At 57.5% G+C, this 24,006-nt stretch overlaps 1 protein-coding gene across 3 annotated transcripts in view; it reads right to left on the reverse strand.

The window, feature by feature from the left end:
• TBC1D22A (TBC1 domain family member 22A) overlaps positions 1–24,006 on the reverse strand; it is a 259,570-nt gene that overhangs the window by 208,966 nt on the left and 26,598 nt on the right. For 2 of the 3 annotated variants that reach the window (XM_055561589.1, XM_055561514.1), the window contains exon 4: positions 23,436–23,612. The exons of the other annotated variant lie outside the window; for it this stretch is intronic. In XM_055561589.1, coding sequence (XP_055417564.1) covers positions 23,436–23,612 — 177 coding nt within the window. The remainder of the gene's footprint in view (positions 1–23,435; positions 23,613–24,006) is intronic. 3 annotated transcript variants of the gene reach the window in all.

The following is a 24,006-nucleotide window of genomic DNA, read 5'->3' on the forward strand; positions in this document are numbered from 1 at the left end:
GGAGCCCAGGATCACAGCCCGAGCTGGCCCCAGACACCACACCGGGGGCCTTCACTGGAAGGGGGCACCAGGGGTAAGGAACCAGATCCTTCCCCCGCCTCCACGAGGTCAGAGCCCACAGGCCGGGGTGAGATCCAGGCGGGAGCAGGCATCCATGAAGGCCATGGTAGAACACAGTTCCAGCCAAACAGCGCTGCTGAACCGTGTAACTTATAAATAAATCGCGAGAAGTATTTTAATACAATTTGCTTTCCAGGGACAAAGAACCATGTCAATCAACTCTACAACGCCATAGAGGCAGGAGTCTCTGTTGATGGCTTTCTGGCAAAGGAAGAAAAACGGGTTTTACAGTGAGCTAATCTTTCACACACACACTAAAAAAAAAAAAAAAAAAAAAAAGGAAAAAGCTGAAACTGATTGTGTGTTTCCATTTATTCATTCGACAATTACCTGAGCCTGAACCAGGGGCCAGGAGCCATCCTGGATATGGTGGCCTCAACGTGTACTGGTTGGGCCAAAAGGTTCATTTGGGATTTTTCCAGAACACGAAATAGGAGCTTCCCTGGTGGCTCAAATGGTAAAGAATCTGCCTGCAATGTGGGAGACGTGGCTTCAATTCCTGGGTTGGGAAGATCCCCTGGAGAAGGGAATGGCAACCTACTCCAGTATTCTTGGCTGGAGAATTCCACGGACAGGGGAACCTGGCAGGCTACAGTCTATGGGATCGCAAAGAGTCGGACATGATTGAGGGACTATCACTTCCTTCTAGAAGATGTAATGGATACTTGGAACCAGACAGCTGCCCGGCCCCAGGAAGCTGCTGTCCACAGCCTCCCTGCAGGCAGGAAAGAGCAGCCCTGAGGTTACCTGTGTGATCACACACGTGAGGGGCCCACCAGAGGCTCTCAATAAACTTGAACCTGCAGTAACTAACAAGATCAGGGCATAAGAAAGTAACGGCTTTGGGCTCCTTCAACAGCAGTCCTCACGTGGTCCACACGCAGGGAAGCTGAGCGTCGCTGAGCAGAGCGAGGGGACAGCCTGAGGCCCCTCACTCAGAAGCTGCTGGGCACATTCACGGGGAGATTAAAGGAGAGTAGACCCAGCGGTGTGCGGCTCGCACGTCGAGTGACGTAGGGAAACTCCTCAGAGCAGACAGGCCGGCTCGGAAGTGACGCCTGCTGCATCTCAGGTGGCGCCGTTTTCTAATCCACCTCCTTAGCCTCCAGGGCGCTTGAGGAGCCCAGCAAGCAGGCGGCGGGGCCGAGGCACGCCTGCGACACGCGTGCATCTGCTGCAGCCATCCTCACAGCCTCCCGTCCTGACACCACGCTGACTACCGCTTTGATGGCTCGAGAATGCGTCCAGGCTCGACAAGCAGCGAGCACACGACAGGCCAGAGCCCCGGGTGCCTGGCCTTCCTTCCACCTCAGCGCCCCGGCACCCAGCAAGGAGTGTGTCACTGAGCCCGCGTGCAGAAGAGGGGCGGGCAGGGCCGGGACAGGGCTGCCGTCGGCCGCTCCTCGCAGGAGGCCAACGGGCACGGACGCCCTGGGGCAACCCCAGCCGCCTCCTCTGAAGGCAGCAGGAGACAGTGAAGACCAAATCTGGTCCTGGGGCCGTCTGCAAAAGCACAGACACAACGTCCGAAAAGACAGGAAAAGAGACAATAAAAAAGTGCTACCAATTCTCCAACACAGAGTGGTGTACGGAAAACCACCAAATAAAGAGAAACGGGGGTAACTGTGTGCGGCTCTCTGGAAGGGCTGCTTTGACCCGGGGGGTCACCCTTCTTTAGCAGCAGAGTTCGCGTCGAGGCTGGGAGCGTGGGTCCCGGAGCCAGACTACCTGGCTTCAAAAGCTGACTCCTCTGTCGAGCTGAGCCTGCCTTCAATAGGGCACCTCTGAGCCCCATCCTCCCGGCTGTGAAAGGGCAAACCTCTCCCCCTGCAGGTCACGGTGAGACTGAACCACCGAGCACTTCAAGCCCCCCACCCTCCAGCCCCACAGCGTGCCTACCGCCCAGGGAGCATCCACCCGCCCGCCAGCACGACAGCGGCCAAGGGTCTAAGCCGAGAAGCCCTCCCACAAATACAAACATCCTCACAGGAAAAGCAGTACAGAAAACGGACGCAGAAACACAGACGGCCCATTACAAGCAAAGACAGACACCGTGGTCACGTCTTACAAACAGCCATACTCTTTGAAGCAATCCTCTTACATCCAATAAGTATTCCAAGAAAATAACCAGAAGTAAGACCAAAGACGCGAGCCCCGGCATATTTAAGGCAGCAGTTAGTGGAAAAGTTTTGGAAAACACAAATCTGTAACAACAGGGGGCAGCCAAGTAAACTGAGTTAGATCCACATGATCAAACCCTGAAGAGTGTTTAATCAGGGGAGGGCCCAGGGCTTATCGTTTAGTGAGAAAAGAGCACAGAAGTGTCCCGCAGCCTCGACAAACTCTTGTTTTAAAGTTTCTGCGAGGGACTTCCCTGGTGGTCCGGTGGTTAAGAATTCACCTTCCAGTGTAGGGGACTCAGGTTCGACCCCTGGTCGGGGAACTAAGACCTCACGTGCCAAAGAGCAACTGAGCCTGAGCGTGGTAACTGCTGAGCCCGTGCGTCGCAACAGGAGAAGCCCAAGCCACCACAGCAAAGACCCAGCACAGCCAAAACAAGATTTTAAAAAAGAAAGAAGAGAAATCCCTGGTGACAAAGGGATTTTTTTTTGTATTACGGATGCCCAGCAGTCAACATCAAGTCATTCCGACAGCAAGTGCATTGGTCCCGCTCTGAGACCACAAAACTTCAATCTGCTGCGAGGAAAGCGCCTCATTTTAAGCCAAAATCTAGGCAAAAGTAGTATGACCCTCGGAGGTTTAGCCTGAGGCAAAGAGGAAGCGCGGGGCCAGCCCGGCAGTACCCGTCTCCACACCCAGCCGCGTGCATGGAGTGTCTGCCTCTCAGGCCCCCGAGCTCCATGTGCCCCAACCAAACCCCGTCTTTCCTCCCTGGGTCCTCCATCTCCGCGGATGGCACCCGACCCCCAGCCCGGCCATGGCCCTCACGATCCTTCCTGATGGCCCTGCCTTCATCCACCACCTCCAGGCCGACAGCAGGACCATCTCTGCCACCTTAAAACATGCCCCACCGAGCCCCACCCTTGTCCCGCCTGCTCCGCCACTGGCCCACTCCCCACCACCAAGCCTGCCCCACCCAGACCATCCAACTCTACCCCAGGTCCCCTCGTCTCCAGAGAAAAGCCTCAGTCAGACCACCGCCAGCTCTGCAGTCTTCCAACACAGCCAGGCTCCCACCAGCCCGCAGACCACCCCCTTCCACAGCCTGACATCCTTCACAATCCACTGGGCTCCTTCCCCTGGAGGGCTCTGTCCCCAAACCATGCTGTGCTGACTTCTCATCTTTCTGTCCACACTTTAACTTCACTTCACCTGAGTCAGAGCACCAGAGCTCTCGTCACCTTGCATGTTGGTGGCACCCAGCAGCAGCTTGGATCAAAAGCACCGTTAACTGATCCCAACTAAATCAAGAATTCAGGAGAAAGCGGGAGCCCAGGGACGGGGACGCTGAGCTGGGACAGACTGGACCTGAGCCCCCAGCTTCAAGTGCAAAAACGCAAGAAACATGGCCAGAGGGGATGGGAGGGGCCAACCAAGAACGGAGACTCTTCCAAACTGGCCGGGGGGAGGAGACACATTTAAAGAAGGAAAGTGACCCACAAAATGCAAACTACCTCACAGATCCAGACCCTCCCTCCTGGCTGTGTCCGGACCCACCTGCCAACTCCATGTCACAGGGACGCACACACACGCACACAGGCACACACACACACAGGTGCACACACTCCCACAAAAGGGCACACACAGGCACACAGAGGGACACACACACCCACAAAGGGGCACACACAGGCACGCACACGCAGGTGCACACACTCAAAGGCGTGCACGCCCCCACAGGCCACTCACCCTGCTGCCCCAGCCTCTCGCCCCCGGCCCCCTGTCCGGGCAGCACTTCTCCCCAGCACCCTGCACTCTCCCTGCACTAAGCTCAGGGGCTCCTCCAGCTCCGTCTGGAATCCCACTCGTCTCCGGCCCCCATGAGCCCAGGAAGGGGGCTCATCAACACTTCGCGGCCTCCTCAATGCTCAGTACAGGCAGACTTTTTCTCCAAAAAAACACAAATGAATAAATCAATGAGGGAACGACTGAACAAGTGACTAAGGAAGACAGGGAGCAGACAGGGAGACTAAGAAAGGGCTGTGACCGTGTTAAAAATGCCCACCCACCAAGAGAAGTCTAGGAAGGTGGGAGCAGAAAGCCTGAGTAAGTCCAACAGAAGGAAGGTGCGGGAGCAGACTCGCAGGGAAACAGCATCAGAAGGGTCCAAATAAATTACTGTGTGCCCGGGGCACTTCAATTCAAAAACACTGATGTGGATGAAGCGGGAGGGCAAAGAGCAATCAAGTCAACGGCGGCCACTGAGCGGCACCAGCCCGTTGGGGAGCCGGAGGGACAGGCGAGGACACGGCGTCCGGGCCACCAACAGCGCTCCTCCGCCAATGCCAGGTCCGGGCTGGGGACTGATGCTAAGGAAGTGCGGAAGGTGGGCAGAGTTAAAATTCGGGGTGCTCCTCGGCGTCAGTCATAACAATAAATAAAAAACAAAGCCAGAACTGAAAACAACTGAAATGCCCCAATAATAGGGAAATGGCTTAAGAAATGTGTCACAGATGAGCAAATGGCAGAAATGGTGTACTTTAATGACCATGACACAGCCGTTAACAATTGAGCCTTCAGAGAACATTACTATCCTGGGAAGGACATCGTTTATAACCAGTGAGAGTCGTGAGATGCACAAAGAGGCACACGCTTGATCCGAGTCTCTTAAGACCACACACACACACACACACACACACACACACAGAGATATACACACACAAAGACACACACACAGAGATATATACACACAAAGAGATACATACAGAGATATATACACACACACAGAAAGACACACACACAGACACACAAAGATACACACAGACACACATATATATATACACACATACACACACACAAAGACACATACACACAGACATACACACACACACAAATATATACACACACACACAGACATACACGCAGAGACACACTAACACAGATATACACACACACATATATATATACACACATGCACACACACACACAGACACATACACACAGACATACACACACACAAACAGATATATACACACACACAGACATACACACATACAGATATACGCACACACAGACACACACGCAGAGATACACACACAGAGATATATACACACACAGACCTACACACACACACACAGACATATACACACATAGACACACACACATATAGATACACATACACATATATATATATACACATACACACACACACACACAGAGACATACACACACACAAACTGATATATACACACACACACACAGAGACACAAAGAGATATATACACACAGAAAGAGATACACACAGACCTACACACAGAGACATACACATATACACACACACACACACACACACACATACACAAGAGACATACACACACATGTACACACACAGAGACACACACAGAGCATAAAGACCCTCCCGGAAAAACAGAGAGACAAGCTCTTTTAACCCCCTGGGGAAGGAGGTCAAATTAGTCTATCCTAAAGGAAATCAGTCCTGAATATTCATGGAAAGGACTGATGTTGAAGCTGAAGCTCCAATACTTGGGCCACCTGATGGAAGAACTGACACTGGAAAAGACCCTGATGCTGGGAAAGACTAAAGGTGGGAGGAGAGGGGATGACAGAGGATGAGATGGTTGGATGGCATCATCAACTGGATGGACGTGAGTTTGTGCCAACTTCGGGAGACGGTAAAGGAAAGGAAGGCCTGGTGTGCTGCAGTCAGGGTCAGACAGGAGTCTGACTGCAAAAGAGTGTGACTCTGCAAAGAGTGAGGACTTAGTGCCTGAACAACGACAACAATGAACAAGTGTTCCACAAGACAAGGCTGTGCTCCTGCCCCAGAATCTCAGTGAAAGTAAACCTCGGCTGGACGCACACAAGTCCAGAGAAGAGCCTGGCTCTCCACTAAGGCTACTCCAAGCCCCCAGCCCCCAGTTCCGCCTCCAGCCTCATGTCCTGCCCCCACGCTGAGACTCAGAGGTCAGCCGCCATACCCACCCAGACGCTCCCCAGGGTGCCGGGGCCCCCCTACCCGGACGCTCCCTAAGGCGCCAGGGCCTCTCCCACCCAGACCCTCTGCGAGGCACCAGGTCCCCCCCCACCCAGACGCTCCCTAAGGCATCAGGCCCCTCCCACCCAGACGCTCCCCGAGGCGCCGGGGCCCTCCCACCCAGACGCTCCCTAAGGCATCAGGCCCCTCCCACCCAGACGCTCCCTAAGGCGCCAGGACCCCTCCCACCCAGACGCTCCCTAAGGCATCAGGCCCCTCCCACCCAGACGCTCCCTAAGGCATCAGGCCCCTCCCACCCAGACGCTCCCTAAGGAGCCAGGACCCCTCCCACCCAGACCCTCTGCGAGGCACCAGGTCCCCTCCCACCCAGACGCTCCCTAAGCCACCAGGACCCCTCCCACCCAGACGCTCCCCGAGGCGCCAGGACCCCTCCCACCCGGACGCTCCCTAAGCCACCAGGGCCCCTCCCACCCGGACGCTCCCCGAGGCACCAGGACCCCTCCCACCCGGACGCTCCCTAAGGCATCAGGCCCCTCCCACCCAGACGCTCCCTAAGGCATCAGGCCCCTCCCACCCAGACGCTCCCTAAGGCATCAGGCCCCTCCCACCCAGACGCTCCCCGAGGCGCCAGGACCCCTCCCACCCAGACGCTCCCTAAGCCACCAGGGCCCCTCCCACCCAGACGCTCCCCGAGGCGCCAGGGCCCCTCCCACCCGGACGCTCCCTGAGCCGCCAGGGCCCCTCCCACCCGGACGCTGCCTAAGCCGCCAGGGCCCCTCCCACCCAGACGCTCCCTGAGGCGCCGGGGCCCCTCCCACCCGGACGCTCCCTAAGCCGCCGGGGCCCCTCCCACCCAGACGCTCCCTAAGGCGCCAGGGCCCCTCCCACCCAGACGCTCCCTAAGGCATCAGGCCCCTCCCACCCAGACGCTCCCTAAGGCATCAGGCCCCTCCCACCCAGACGCTCCCCGAGGCGTCGGGGCCCCTCCCACCCGCTCCCCAGGGCAACGGGGGCCCGTCCCACCCAGACGCTCCCTAAGGTGCCAGGGCCCCTCCCACCCAGACGCTCCCCGAGGCGCCAGGGCCCCTCCCACCCGGACGCTCCCTAAGGCATCAGGCCCCTCCCACCCAGACGCTCCCCGAGGCGCCAGGACCCCTCCCACCCAGACGCTCCCTAAGCCACCAGGGCCCCTCCCACCCAGACGCTCCCTAAGCCACCAGGGCCCCTCCCACCCAGACGCTCCCTAAGCCACCAGGGCCCCTCCCACCCAGACGCTCCCCGAGGCGCCAGGGCCCCTCCCACCCAGACGCTCCCTGAGGCGCCGGGGCCCCTCCCACCCAGACGCTCCCTAAGCCGCCGGGGCCCCTCCCACCCAGACGCTCCCTAAGGCGCCAGGGCCCCTCCCACCCAGACGCTCCCCGAGGCGCCGGGGCCCCTCCCTCCCAGACGCTCCCTAAGGCATCAGGCCCCTCCCACCCAGACGCTCCCCGAGGCGTCGGGGCCCTCCCACCCGCTCCCCAGGGCAACGGGGGCCCGTCCCACCCAGACACTCCCTAAGGTGCCAGGGCCCCTTCCTTGCCCAGCAGGCGCCCGCCTTACGGAGCACGCTGCCAGCCCCATGTCGCGAAGCCGCGTGGCTCAGAGGGCACACGTCGGGCCCACCCTCACCCATCCTCACTGAAGCCCTAGGGACTCATGACCCCTTCCCCTGTGCTTCCACAAAACCTCACAGGTACATGAGGGACCTAACCCTCCCATGTTCCACCTAATTCTCTACACCCCCGTCTCTTCTCTCTGGGGAAGCCTCTGGCCCTCCCAGACCTCACCTACTAGACATGACAGAGGCTAACTGAATGAAATCATCAGAAACAACTTTCACTATTAATAAAAGAGTTCTTCCTCCAGCTCAGGGCAAACAGAGGAGACAATAGAAAGTTAAAATGAATATGAGAGGTCTCTTTCTCTCAAGAAAAATCAGCCACGTGGGCCAAAAGCAAACGTAAAATCTCATTTGAAAAAAAAACCTGTAAATTAAATGCTACCTATCAAAGATCAAAAAATGACTTTGCTAAATAGATTTTATACTTTCATATTTGGCCAAGGTGATGGGGATGAAGTGTTCAAGTACAGAAGGCCTAAATCTAGGAAAGTTTTAATGACTTCTGATAGAATTGGCACACACAAGGAAATTCAGGTCTTACTAATATCTATTTTATTGAGGAAATAACCACGAATAAACAGAAGAAAAGAGTGTAGCACTTAATGGTCTGATCGAGAAGGTCATTAAAGCAAAGGGACAAGCAAATGAGACCCAGTGACCTGCATACAGAGAGGCCTCGGGTGCTGAATGAGGAGCGCTGCTGGAGGGATGCGCAGTGGCAGCCACGTGAGCACCACGAGGCAGCCCTGACACAACAGAGTCTACCAACAGAGGAGAAGACATCCTGCACTGGGGAGCCAGACAGCAGAAACACAGAACAGTGAGGGCCAGAAAAGCACAAGATGGCTTGGAAGGAGCCAAAGCAAGAAAAAAATAAATGCTAACTAAAGAGTACACTGCAAGAGGCAAACTTAAGTTTACAAGGATTAGGGAACATTTTCCTGTAAACTGACGGCAGTTCCTAAATTTAACGGCAGTAGATAATGAAACAAGGATCAAGAAATCCACCCAGAGAAGTGAGCGAGCTGGCGGCATCTTTAAAACACTGGGAGCCTTTCACCTGGTCCTTTCCGCATCCATGGAAACCTGGGGTCTCAAAGGCACACAGGACACAGCGCCTCCGGCAGGCCGAAGGCAGAAGCCCCAGCGGGGCGGCCCAGCAGAGGGCAGCGGCGCAGCGGCCAGCAGGGAGGCCCGCGGAGGCAGATGGAGGCCTAGCGTCAGACAAAGCAACCAAGCTTGGGGCCTCCCGGAGCCGAGGAGCCCACACGCCTCCCAGGCCAGCTGCCCCAGGAGGCCTCCTGTGATCCCCGGGACTCTGAATGTCGTGGGTCTGTTTCCCACCCTCAGCCAACTCCAAACAGCCCCATCAGGCTTGAGCCTGCTGCAACCACAGAGTGTACAGAGAAGAAAGGGCCGGTGCCCCGGGAATGGGGGGCAAGGAGCCCAAGCTCCTTTCAGACCCCCAAATGCACAGGGAGCCCCAAACGGCTGGGGTTCAAAGCACGGCCAACCGGCCTGCAGCTGCATCTGCGAGCGCCACCCCACACAGCCACCGGCAGCCCCCAGCCGGGTTAGCGCAGAGGAGCAAGAAGAGCCAGATGAGCCTCCCGCGCACACGGCTCTCATCGTTCCTCTCCCAGACCCACCATGGCGCCTCCCAAACCAACTCCTCCTTCTGATGGGCCAGACCTCCCAACCTCGGCCCGCTGGCACCCCAGACCCCTCCTACCACCGTCGTCCCTGCCCTGCGGCGGCTCAGGACAAGGACCGGCGCCCTCAGACGCCCGGGCTCCGCGCACTGGCTCTGCTGGCTGGGGGCCCCGAGACAGCGACGGCACGGCACACGGCTCCCGCAGGTGCTGTCAGCTGTCAGAGCTCAGCTCTGCGCCCCGGCCTTCCTCCGTGCTCTGACCGCGCTGGTCCCCTGCCCGGGCACACCCCCAGGACCAGCTCTAGGGAAGCAGAAGGGAACAAGCCCCCCACCAGGGGACATGCAGCGTTGCCACTTCACCAGGTCCGGCTGCTCACACACTAACCCAGCCTCTCTTACGAGCCCGATGCCGATGATACGAAGTAGAAAGCGTCTGAGCTGCTCACGTGTGGGCAAAGTCACAGGTCTGACCTACTGTACTTTCCGGGAGGTAACTGAACATGTAATTGAAGGACGTCTAACCGGAAGGCATGCCTGAAAGGGGGCGGCCCAGAGAGGGAAGACCTGGCTCCTTGCTGGATTACACGGGTAAGAATCCACCACCACATAACCGCTGCTAAACTGAACATCAATGACCTCCTGAGGACCAGCCTCCTGACAATTCTTCTGCATTAAGAACATTTTTGATTGAGGTATAACTGGTATATTACAGCATGGTTTCAGGATTCAATACCTGTATATGAAACGGTCACCACAATAAATCTCATTAACACCCACCACCAAACAGTCACAAAATTGGTTTTTCTTATGATGAGGATGTCTAGGGTTCCTTAGCCACTGTCAAATATGCAATACCTGAAATATATTTTATATCTGGACTATTTCATATTTTGACTCCCTTCCCCCATTCCATCCCCCACCCCCCACCTCTGGAAACCACAGGTCTACTCTCTGCGTCTACGAGCTCCGTTGCTTGTTTTTGGTTTAGATTCCACAAATAAGTGAGATTGTGTGGAATTTGTCTTCCTCTGACTTATTTCATTACCATAATGCCCTCAAGGTCCAGCCATTTGCTGCAAATGGCAACACTTCATTCTTTTTATGGTTGAATAATATCCCTCTGCGTGAGTCTGACATGTCTCTCTCCACTTGTCCACTGACGGACACCCAGGTTATTTCTGCGTCTTGGTTTGTTGTAAACGAGGCTGCGATGAACACGGGCACACACGCTTCTTTTTGAGTTGTTTTCACTTCCTTTGGATAAACATCCGCAAGTGGAATTGCCGGATCACATGGCTGCTCTGTTCCCACTAAGGGTGTTTCAGGTGGGGCACAGCCTTTAGGTGCCTGCACAGCACTGCCCCAGCCACCACTGATCTGTGCAGTGGGAGGTGCTTCATTGCGGTTCAGTGGGAAGGCACCAGCCACCACTGATGTGTGCAGTGTGAGGTGGTTGATTGCGGTTCAGTGGGAAGGCACCAGCCACCACTGCTCTGTGCGGTGGGAGGTGGTTGATCGCGGTTCAGTGGGAAAGCACCAGCCACCACTGATCTGTGCGGTGTGAGGTGCTGGATCGCAGTTCAGTGGGAAAGCACCAGCCACCACTGATCTGTGCAGTATGAGGTGCTGGATCGTGGTTCAGTGGGGAGTAGTCTGCCTGCCAGTGCAGGAGACACCAGTTCAGTTCCTGGCCCGAGAGGATCCCACACGCCGTGAGCCTGTGCGCCGTAACTCCCGAGCCTGTGCTCTCGAGCCCGGGAGCCCCAACAACGGAGCCCGCGCTGCAGCTGCGGAAGCCCACCCACCCGGGAGTCCACGCTCCCCAGCAAGACACGCCGCCGCAGTGAGGAGCCCACGCACCACCACCAGGGAAGCCCGGGTGCGGCAACCAAGACGCAGCACAGCCTTGGGCGGACGGATAAGACCGGGAAACACTCAGCAGGGCTCTTCTAACACGCAGACTAACCATATGTGTGAGTGAACTTCACCTCGATTTTTTTAAAGAGTATTTTACTTGCTGGAATGGCTGACGACTGACATGCCACGCTGACACTTGTGAATGAGGTGATGGCCACGTGTGTGCCAGGCATCGCCTATCCTCAGGCGCTCCACCGTGCATGAAGTGAGAGGGGGGCATGTGAGAGCAACATGTGTCCACTTGCAATTCACAACGAGCCGGGGGCGGGGGCCACACATACATGCACTCGCTTGAATTCACACAGAGCCTCTGAAAGGAGGTGAGAGCCAGGAGGGGAGCTGCTGGCACGAGATGTGTTTGTCATCGTGTAAGCCCTTAGGGACCGTGTGAATGTTAAACATTGCATGATGTAGCTTTTTCAATTAAAAAGAAAAACTAGTAAGCAAAGAAAATGAGTGAAATCACCAAATCCCAAACTTTAAGTGCTCTCACCCCGCTCCCTCCCGCAGAATCTCGAAGAACAATGTATCTGCTTCTGGATTTAGAGTACATATTTTGAATGCTCGTTTTGATTAAGCATATAAATTAGATGTTGATTTAGACAGATATACAGTTTTAATAACAATTTTAAATAAAGATCATTTTCAAAACATTATACAGCCATTACAAATGATGGTTATGAAGATGTAGCAACGTGAGAAAGGCGTATGGCTTGATAACCGCTGAACGGGTAACGAGAGTGTCTGCATCCTCGCTGCCTGAGCGCAGAGAGGCGTGGGCGCTCCGCTGGGGCAGGCCGTCATGGGAATCAGCACCAGAGCCAGGCAAGCCTGCCGCCCTGCCCAGACCCCTCTCACAGGACCACCTCTCAAAGCCAGATGCCGGCGAGCACCATTTAGACCCACATCACTCTGCCGACAAAGGTCCGTACAGTCAAAGCTATGGTTTGTCCTGTAGTCATGTACAGATGTGAGAGCTGGACCATAGAGAAGGCTGAGCGCAGAAGAACTGATGCTTTTGAACTGTGGTGTTGGAGAAGACACTTAAGAGTCCCTTGGACTGCAAGGAGATCCAACCAGTCCATCCTAAAGGAGATCAGTCCTGGGTGTTCATTCCAAGGACTAATGCTGAAGCTGAAGCTCCAATACTTTGACCACCTGATGCAAAGAGCCGACTCACAGGAAAAGACCCTGATGCTGGGAAAGAGCGAAGGCAGGAGGAGAAGGGGATGACAGAGGATGAGATGTTTGAATGGCATCACTGACTCGATGGACATGAGCAAATTCCAGGACAAAGAGAAGCCTGGTGTGCTGCAGTCCACAGAATGGCAAAGAGTCGGACACAACTTAGCAACTGAACAGCAACCACAGGTGGAGAAACTAACTCTTGAAGAAGTTTGGGGGAAAAAATGGCCCAGATCATTCTGCCAGTCAATGGGAAAGCATGGCCGTGACCTGATCTAACCCTGATGCCCATACGCCGCTGTCCCAAGAGGCGGGACCCAGGGGCAAGGTAACTGACCATCAACAGCTGCCGACTTTCCTATGTGGTTATTCCTACTTCTAGAACCTAAGACAACACACCCACTAAAACGCAGCTTTAAAAAGACATTCTGAACTAATTTTTCAGACTCTCTTATGCTAAGAAAAAGGGCATCTCATTTTTTAAGCACTTTACGCCAACCTGAACTTTTTCCCCTTTCAGACCAACTTGAGCACCGACTGAGCCTCACCTGAAAGCCTTCAGTCTGTGTTAGCGTCTCAGGAGCCGGCTCACAACCAGAACCAGAGGCTCGCCCGGCAGCGCTTCATCCCTCACGACAGACTCAGAAGAGACGGCTTTCTTCACTTCCCGACACCAAGTCCAGCGCTTCCGCGTTCCTGACACCTTCCTGTGTCCTGCCCCGTGCTGAGGCCGACCTGCGTGACCTCTCGTCTCCCACCCTGCACCTCTGCGCATCAGGAATCTCCCCGTCTCCCCAGTTGGGTCACGTGTGACTACCCGCAGCACGCCTCTAGGCGTGCCCATCCCGGGCCCGGCACAGTGACAGAGGTGGGCGGGGGGCCCAGGCCTCAGGCAGGCCCTCCTCCTCCCCCGAGTCTCAGTCTCTCACGTGCAAACGGGGTGCTCTACTGACTGCTTAGGGTCGGCACGGAACCCACGAGACAACCTGTGGGGAGAGAGGCCTTCCTCCCTGCAGAGGGCCGGGTGGCACCACGCGGTGACCAAGCAGGGCGACATCCCATCGAGCGGAGCGGCTGCCGCAGACCGCACGGGGACAGGGCCCTCAGAAAGGGCCCAGGGGCTCCCTGCTCCTGCTGCAGGGGACGTAGGAAGGCGCTGTCTGTGAACCTCAGCAGGTACAGAATCTGCCTCCAGGGCCTGGACCGTGGACCTCTCGGCCACCAGGACTGTGAGAAATGAATGTGGCAGCCACGCAGCCAGAGCGGCTCTGCCCCAGCAGCCCACGCCAACTGAGGCAACTGCGCTGCCGTATGCGGTTGGCAGCCGTGCCCGCCTCTCTGCTACCTCACGGACTGTAGCCCGCCAGGCTCCTCAATCCAGGGGATTCTCCAGGCAAGAATGCTGGAGTGGGTTTCCATTTCCTCCTCCAGGGGATCTTCCCAACCCAGGGACTGAACTCGAGTCTCCTGCACTGCAGGCAATTCTTTATCACTGAGCCACCTGGGAAGCCAAGACAAGAGTACTGTCACACCAATGAAGCCTCCCTACCTTTCTATGATGATCAGAGTGAAGGGGCCCGTGGGCCTGGGACAGGGCAGGTCAGAGTCCTCAACACGGGCGTGGAGGAGCACGCCCCACGGGCAGGTGACCACCGTTTCAGATGGCATCTGTGCACACGTGCACCCCATCAACTCATGGGCCTGCAGAGTGAAGCTTTCAAATGCACACGGGGTTGAGCCAAGCAGGTGAAAACAGCCCCTGGGCCCCGTCGAGTGAAAAGCAAAGCACCTCCTGCTCCGGAGCACAGAGCGGACGGGACTCCCTGCCCGGGCGGCTCCCGCTCCTCCTCGGCCCGTCTGGTCCCGTCAGCTGGGTCAGATTACAGTTTCCTGACCCACCACCGCTAGAGTCCTGCTGCTCATCGGCTTCCACCTGCTCTTCCGCCGCACAGGCCCCACCATGTCCAGCCTCTCCGCCCCACAGCCCCTACAACGCGATGCTGTGTTCCCTGCAGTGAAGAGATGCCAACTCCAGCCTGCGACAATCACAGCAGGCTTGGGGGTGAGAAAGTCAAAACGGCACCCAGCCACGCTCCTCCTCCACTTTCGCGCTGCTCACCGTTAACGGGCACAACTTCCCTTCCTGCCTGTGAGCACCAACCAGACAGACGGATGGACGGCACGAGAAGGGAAGCGAGAGAGGGAACGTGGCGCTCAGGGCCAGGGTCCCCCAGGAAGGAGGACGACCAACGACTCCAGGAAGAAGTGCAGAGAGAGATGGGCCTGTGTCTGCAAACACAGAGAAAGGGACTCAGGAGGGTGTGGACGGCCATTGTGCCCCTGCCTCTCTGAGCTCCTTCTCAGGGATCCCATGTATTTCCATGAACCTGACACAGAGCAAGCACTCAAATCCAGTGGTCACCACCACCTCACCATGACCACCATCACCATCACCACCACCGTCACTACCATCCTCATCGCCATCACCACCATTACATCATCACCACCATTACATCATCACCATTACATCATCACCATTACATCACCACCATTACATCATCACCACATTACATCATCACATTACATCATCACCATTACATCATCGCCACCATTACATCATCACCATTACATCATCACCACCATTACATCATCACCACATTACATCATCACCACATTACATCATCACCATTGCATCATCGCCACCATTGCATCATCGCCACCATTGCATCATCGCCACTATTGCATCATCGCCACCATTGCATCATCGCCACCATTGCATCATCACCAACCACCATTACATCATCACCACCGTGACCACCATCACCATCACCACCAAAGCCACCACGGCCACCCTCCCAGAGCCCTTGACTTGATTCTAAAGACGTCAAACAATCCCACTGCCGTGTTGCCCACATCCTTCCATGCCCAAGGTGAATTTCAATCACTCCCAATCTCTTTGCTTGTCCCTTCAGAAAATCTTCTTTATTCTAGCTTCATCTGCAAGTTTACAGGATGGGAACTTCCAGAGGGCACCAAATAGGATCTGTGGTCACAGAACCTGCCAGCCCCCGACTAGAACACACGGCCCGTGTGCCCAGGCCACTGCCAGCCCCCCACTAGAACACACGGCCCATGTGCCCAGGCCACTGCCAGCTGCCCAGTAGAACACACAGCCCATGTGCCCAGGACACTGCCAGCTGCCCAGTAGAACACACGGCCCGTGTGTCCAGGCCAGGACCAGGGAGAAGCAAGACATCCTATCTGCTCAGCAGCTGCCACAAGGGCAGCCCCAGGAGGAAGCTGGGCTCCAGCCTCACACAGCCAAGCCCGATCCACAACCACCCGCTCCAGGTCTGGCCGACCGAGGGCTGCCCACACCAGACCCAGGTGGCCGCCTGTCATCTCTCCCCACTCGGGCGACCATCCTCCCTGTGCTCAGGCGATGGGCAACAATTCAGCATACCACCAAAGCCCCCAGGAGGTCAAAGGACATAACCACATTCTTCTAAGTTAACACATCTTTATATCCTTTCTTAGCTTGATTTTGTGCTCAGCTCAGCTCTATGTATCAGTTCGAAGGAACGGTAGCCATTGTTATTCTTTTTTTATTAATGGGTTCCACGAATCTTAAATTATCTTAAAACAAAACTGTTACTTTCTTTGCAGTTTCCAGGACGAGACACCTAGCTATGTGTCAGTTTGTGGTCCCTTGGAGTCTGAGCTACATTTTGTGGGAGAAACAGGACATAAGAGGGTTCATTCTAAATGCCGTGTCTTTGACTTTGAAAATTCAAGGTCCATTTATTCCCTCCACACCCAAGACTGTGTATACAGTTGAAAGCAATTCAGCCATTGTCTGGTCTCCACTGTGTGATGGGGACACTGCTGGACACCAGCCACGGTTAAGAGCTGCAGTTTAAGAAAGACAGTCCCTGACCTCAAGGGACTGGAGAGCTGGGCAGGTGCAGACTCCCGCGTGCCTCAGAGGCAACACAGCTGGCTGTCCGCCCACACCCACCGCCTCCCTCTCCCCTGTGACCAGAGCCCCACTGCAAAGTGCCGCAGGCCGAGCCCGCGGGATCCCTACTTCTCCACGCCACAGCTGGGGGGGAACGTGACCCAGCTCTGATCACACTGCCTTCCAGAGAAGGGCCCAGACGCCCTGGCGCCTGCCCTCTGCCTCGAGCAGGACCACGACGCCACCTTGTGGCCAGAGCTCAGATCCCTGATGAAATGACGCCCACAGCTCCTCTCCAGACAGCCGGCCAGGAAACACAAGCCCCTCTCTGTCTAAGAGCTCTGAGTCTGCTTTTCTGATACCTTCAGCCAAAACAAGGGCTTCCCAGGTGGCTCAGTGGTAAAGAATCCACCTGCAGTGCAGGAGACCTGGGTTTGATCCCTGGGTCGGGAAGATCCCCTAGAGAAGGAAGTGGCAACCCACTCCAGTGGTCTTGCCTGGAGAATCCCATGGACAGAGGAGCCTGGGGCGGCTATAATCCATTGCAAGGAGTCAGACACGACTGAGCGACTTTCACATTTCACCCAAAACAAATCCTCAGCGATCCCCCACTCAGCTGGGGAACCAGCGAGGCTGTGAGCGCTGCAGAGGCGGCAGACAGCCCACGGGGACGCCACCAGGCCCTCCCGAGCCCGCGCCGTGTCCTGTCCCGTCACTGGACATGAGGACCCGTGACTCACAGCACGGCCCACAAGGAGCTCCCAGGCCAGGGGTGAGACGGGCAGCACCTGAGAGCACAGTCAGCTCACGGGCTGCAGGGCAGGGCACGGCCCCGCACGCTCTGCCCACTTCTCCGCTCTCATCCCTCGGACGGAAAACACCACCACAGTCTCAGGGTCTTTCAAACGGTTACTCCACGTCCTAATCGACACAGGAAATCGTTAAAGAAAGACAAACACGTAACAGATTGATTTTTCAAACGGCTCCTTTAAACATTTTTTAACATTTGCTTTTAAGGTTATACGTAGGAAATCTTCATCCATGAGGAAGTTGTCGGGAAGCTCTTTGAATGGATTCCTAATTACACCAAAGACTTGGTCCACCCAACACGTGAAATCAAACGCTTGGCTTCCACCAGGTCACACTCATTCCGGTTTACCTCAAGCTGAGGGACGCTGCATATGGCTCAGACACCACACCCAGAGTGCAAACACCACCCAAAAAATAAAGCTGCCGCTGGCGGCAACACATGAAACCAGAGTGTGTGTCCTCTGGTTCTCACGCTCCCGTCCTGAAGCCCAGGAGACCGGGTGAGCTTGGGGAGCCCCTTCTGCTGGGGACTCTGAGGGGCCGGCGAGAATCAATTACAGGAAAGGAAGCAGGGAAGGAAACACACTCACACATCCAGAGTGAACACGCGGTGGGTTTTATTATCTTTCCCACATCTCTCGATTTCAGCAACATCCCACGAACAATCATCACGGAAGCCCGACAATGAGAGTGGCATGCGGGGGGCACGCAGAGCCCTGTCCTCCAAGCGGGACTTGGGGCGCCAGTGGCACGGGGACGGCACAGGGCAGAGGCCGCGCGGGGGCAGGGGTCCCGGCCGGAGGACGGACGCTGCGGCATCTGAGCTGTCTGGACGTCTGCAATGATCACTTGCACAGTGATTGTTTTTACAGAAAGAGAAGAAAGCCAGAGCGGGAGGACTGCGCCCGCCCAAAGGAAGGGGAGCCACCTCCCCAGTGCTCAGCACCCCACACCCTCTGTGAGCTGGTGCACCGGTCGCCCCCGACCCCTGAAGAGAGCCAGAGGCTTCAGTCTAGGGGCTGGGGGCAGAGGGAGACGGGTGCTCCAAGGAAAAGCAGCCAGGATGAGAGGGACTGAAGGGTGGACGGGTGGACAGGGGAGGGCCGTGGATGGGGGAGGGGGTGCACGGGGGACGGGGGGACGGGGGAGGGCCGGGGCAGGAGCGCCTGATGACAGCTGATGGTTGAGCAGGGACCTGGAGGAAGGGTCAGGCGGGATTGCAGTCAGGCGGGCAGCAGAGCAGGGGCCCCGGGCCTGGACGTGCCGCTGTGTGCTGTGCCCCGGCCACCGCAGAACCATGCGGTTGGGAGGGGACAACGGGGGCAGGCGGCTGAGCCGTGCAGCGTCCCCAGGCCAAGGAGGGCACAACGGGGGCAGGCGGCTGAGCCGTGCAGCGTCCCCGGGCCAAGGGCTGTCTCTGAGCAAGATGGAGCCCAGGGTGGCTCTGACGGCCTCTGACCAGATCTCGTCTGCACAGGACGGCTGACGGCTGGGCGAACAGGCGGCAGACATGGGGGACGGGCCCGCAGGAGGCGGCGGCAGGGAGCAGGACATGGGGACAAGCTGAGCTGGGAGCCTGGGAAGAGCCGGGGGGGAGCGCAGACGAGAGAGGCATGGGCAGCGGGGACGGGCTCAGAGGAGGCGGCCGCTGCTCAGAGAAGGGGCGACGGGGCCAAGGGGACGGGCTCAGGGGAGGCGTCAGGGCCTCAGGGGGCAACTCAGGCGACGCTTCCAACCTAGAAGCTACCTTTAAAAACATGACCTTGTTCAAAAACACGCACTGCCCCCTTACGTACGTTCTTAGTGAGAGCTGCTTCATCAGTGTTACCCCTGACACCGGAAGCGACGCTGCCAGGGAGAACCAAATCCAGGGGAAATCCAGGAGAAACGGGGGAAGAAAGCGGTCACCTCACAGAGACGCCCCCCACCCCACCCCGTGCCATCGGGATCGGCCAGGCTGGGCTCTCCAACAGGAGAGGCTCGCAGACCTGCAGCCAGGAATCTGAGACGCGGTGACCAAAGCAAAGGCCCCACTGGACCCCGCCACGTCCCACCCAGGGTGCACCCAGCAGGTTTCGAATTCCGTGTAGCCAGCTGTGGGGCACGTCAGCTGAGCTGGAGGCCTGGCCCGTCCGGTCATGTGAAGGCTCAGGGCCCGTGCAGCCAGCATCTGTCTGACCCTCGTCCCTGTCTCTCCAGCTGTGTCACGGGGACTAGCCGATTCTCCCCCAGACGTCCTGGAGGGCATCCCCCTGTCCTGTGCCCTCTGCCAGTGCCCCCCGACACTCAGCGTCAGCTCCCGAGGGCAGGGACCCTGGGCTCTGTTTGCGGTTCACCCCAGCACCGACCACAGCAGATGCTCAGGAACGCTGGCTGAATGAAGAACTACGTGGCACCTGACGTCAGTCGCCCCGACTCACGAGGACCCTGCAGGGAGGTCAGATTCCCGGGGACGAGACAGGAGGCTGAGCCATGGATCCACACCGGTCACGCACGGGCTCCCAGGCTGCACGGCCTCGCCCTCCTGCCGTCACAGGCCCCGCAGTCAGGCTCTCCTCCAGCCCCAGGCCCTGAAGGGCCATCCAACTCAAGCCCTTGCTTCTGGAGTGAACAGCTCTGTGCCACCCACCTGCCCCCTGAAAAACCCCCTTCCTCCCCAGAGTCGGCTCCCACACGCTCTCCGCTTTAAAGCCCAGCCGCAGGGCTCACGTGGGTAAGAGGACCAGCCGGGTGACCCTGCAGCTGGCCTCCCTCCCCCTCATTACAGTCTGAACGTCCCAGGACAGGGCTGCGTGCCGCGGACAGACGACCTCAGGGCCCGGCTGCCACCGGGTGGTCACCCCACGGGCCTCAGAGGCACAGGTCCTGCCAGCGGCCAAGTCACACTCCCGTTCACAGACGTGCGTGACCACGGAGGCCTCCAAGGGTTGCTTCCCTGGGCTTCGAAAAAGGCAGCCTTTGCACGAGAAAAGACCGAGTTGATGCTGAGAGCAGAGTGAGCCATTAAGTTCTATTTGTTGCCCTCGTCCGCAAGCTCCGAACAGAGCCCCAGCAAACAGCCGTGCAGCCCGAGGCCAGAGGGACGCTGCGGGGGAGGCACTTCTGTGGGCGTCACCCAGGTCATCGCTTTGCTCCTCCGACGTTGGCAAGTATTTGCCACTTACGTCACATATGTGACGTTAAGATGATACTTTCCACTGTCTCCCGAACCTAACTGCCTTATGCTGTTGCTGCTACTGCTAAGTCGCTTCAGTCGTGTCCGACTCTGTGAGACTCCATAGATGGCCGCCTACAGGCTCCTCCGTCCCTGGGATTCTCCAGGCAAGAACACTGGAGTGGGTTGCCATTTCTTTCTCCAATGCGTGAAACTGAAAAGTGAAAGTGAAGTCACTCAGTCGTGTCCAATTCTTAGTGACCCCATGGACTGCAGCCCACCAGGCTCCTCTGTCCATGGGATTTTCCAAGCAAGAGTACTGGAGTGGGGTGCCACTGCCTTCTCCAAACTGCCTTATAAAAACGCAATTTACTGGCTGTGTTTTCTGCAGTCACCAAATACAAATCCTGTAATTGTTTCATTTTGAAAGCTTTGGTTTTCACCTTTTGGTGTTAGATTTCATACTTACATAGAATTCTGAGGAAAGGCAAGGAAAAAAATAGAATCCCACAACTGAACAGAAGAATCTCGTTTCTTTTAACCTTTCAGTTTATCCATACATACTCACTTGCCCACACATCTTGAAAGCTTCATTTTTAAGTACGATTTTAATTTCCCAAGCTACTCTGATGACAAAGTCCACAGAAGATTCTAACTGGGGGCTGGGATCCTGAAGAGCTGCAGTTCCCATCAGGCAATCTAGTTTTCACAAGTGATCCCCGTGCCGCCTAGGACTAGATCAGGGGGTGTCTGGTGAGAGGTGATCAGAGGGGGCTCCACTGAGCCCAGGACAAACCAGCACCCCAGCCTCCTGCCGTGATAACCGAGGTGGCAGACAATTCACCCACAGCCGGCTCAGAGCTCACCAGGGGGACGTGACACACGCCCCGAGGAGGGCCTCGCTCGTCCCAGAGCACGTCTCGAGGTCCAGAGGAGCACGCCAGCTCACGAGACAAGGGGGGCAGCACCCGCACGCCACGCAGGACCCTGGGGCAGGTCCTGGACTAGGAAGGAGGCGCCAGCGTGTGCCCGTCACGGAGACGAGCGTCGTCGAAACTGAGCGTGGTTGGTGCCCTAGACGACAGGGCTGCATGGATGTGAAACCCCGACTATGAGAATGAGGCCGCGGCGACGCCCGGAAGACGCCTTTGTCCTCAGGAGGGGTGAGGTCTCGAGGATCGAGGGCGCAGCTTCTCCAACTGATCAAGCGGTTCAGGAAAAGCACGAACACACGTGAGCACACGCGCGGAGAACGAACGGGCGCAAGGGAAACGACCGGAACGGCCGGGCAACGGGCACAGCGCCCGCACCCTCCCTGTGCGTCTCAAGTCACATCAGAACGAGAAGCCTGACACAGACGGTAAGCTGGGCCTCTCTGGACGACGACACCCGGAACCGCAGGAAGGGGGGAAGGCGAGCTGGAAAAGGAAAAAGGCTCTTCTTCCCGCTGCGCCCTCTGTGCTGTGAAACTGTAACGTGTGTGCCCAGAAAAGAAACCAAAGTGAGCGAAGAACAAAAACCCACCGTGAGAAGGGCAGGGGACGGGAGCGGCACCTTCGGGCCACGGGACGTTCCCAGAGCCGCTCCCCCAGCCCCAGGAACGAGGCTGCACAGCTCCAGCTTCCCAGGCCGGCCGGGCTGCCACCTCCATCCACGGGCCTCACGCGCCACCTGCTGGCCACGCAGGGCACTGCCCGCAGCGGCGCCCAGCCTTCAGCGCGACTGCTCTGTCCTCCCGGGAGCTCCAGCGTCCGGCAAAGTGCCCGGCGCCCGGTAGCACCCAGATGAGACACAGAAACAGAAGCATGGAACTTGTGCGCACAGCTCCAGCAGGACTTGACAGCAAGCACGGGCCGCAGGGCCAGCTGCCCCACGAGAAGCATGCCGGCACTGTCCTGGGCCCTGCAGCCCCACCCAAGCCTGGCCTTGACCCCCGCCCCCCGCCGGCCCACTCGACAGCCAGTCCCACCCCATGCCGACCCGCTGCCCCCGTCCGACGGTGCACAGTCGGTCACCCCCGGCAGGACTCAGTCACTGGCCCTGGCCAGCACCAAGAAGCCAGCAGAGCGCATTAAGAAAAAATATCGAAGAATGCCAATCACCTCCAATTAAAGATAAATTTTTAAAAAACACAACACTGTACAGCAATTATCTTCCAATTAAAAGTAAATTTTTAAAAAAAAATGCTCATCAAATTGCACGGGAAGCACATTAATAAACACATCTAGAGTCAACTTTCAGGACAGGCGGCTCTCCTCCTGGTGGCCTACCGGCCTGAAATACAACAGATCAACTTCTGACCCAGTAAATTACACGGGGAACAGGCACACCAAAGGGGAGCAGGCCGGGACTCTCAGATCCAGGCCTCCTGCAGAAGCGAGCACGGCCAGAAGCGGCAGAGCCCACGGGGGCTCATCACGGGGGCTTGGCCACAGGGACTCATCACAGGGACTGGGTCATGGGGTCTCACTCCCAGGACTCAGCAGGGGGACTCACCCATGGGGACTCATCACAGGGACTCAGCCACGGGGTCTCACTCCTGGGACTCACCCACGGGGACTCATCACGGGGACTCACCAGGGGGACTCATCACGGGGACTCAGTCACAAGGTCTCATCCCCAGGACTCAGCAGGGGGACTCACCCACGGGGACTCATCACGGGGACTCAGCCATGGGGTCTCACCCTGGGGACTCGCCCACGGGGGCTCACCAGGGGGACTCACCCCGGGGACTCACCCACAGGGACTCAACCCCAGAACTCACCCACGGGGACTCATCACGGGGACTCACCCACAGGAACTCACCACAGGGACTCGCCCACGGGGACTCACCACGGGGACTCACCGAGGTCTGTGTTGGGGCCCGCAAGCAGGTGCTTGAACTTGTCCAGCCGGGAGGCCTCTCTTTCACTTAAGGCCGAGGTGCTGAGGGCACTGGGCTCGGGTGCCCCGCCCAGTGCCACGGTGGCCGCGTGTGGGAGAGACTGGGACCTCTGCAGGGGGGCGGCGTCACTGGCGCTTCCTGCAGTGGGGTGGGGGGGGAGCAAAAGAGAGGTGAGGCCCCAGGGCTTGGCCCACGGCCAGGCGTCCACCGGGAGGCCTTGCGTCCGCCGCGCTGGGTCTGCCGCGGCACAGCAGTCCCGCCCAGCCCTCACAGAGCAGTGGTAAGCTGCCTGCTGGAGGCAGAAAATGAGCCGGCTCCCACGTAGAGCTCACTGTCCTCCTGGTCGCTCCTCAGGGAAACAGACGCGCCACGAGAGGCAAGACAGGGAGGAACAGAAAACCACCGCACACGTCGGGGTCGGTGGCCAGGGCTCCCCAGAGGGCCCACCCGGGCCACACGCCAGAGGATCGGTGGGTGCAGGGCCGGGGCAGGGTGCCTGCACGGGTCACCCAGGCCTGGGCACACAGGGAGG

This window comes from Bubalus kerabau, chromosome 1, assembly GCF_029407905.1.
Source record: "Bubalus kerabau isolate K-KA32 ecotype Philippines breed swamp buffalo chromosome 1, PCC_UOA_SB_1v2, whole genome shotgun sequence".
NCBI classification, from domain to species: Eukaryota; Metazoa; Chordata; class Mammalia; order Artiodactyla; family Bovidae; genus Bubalus; species Bubalus kerabau.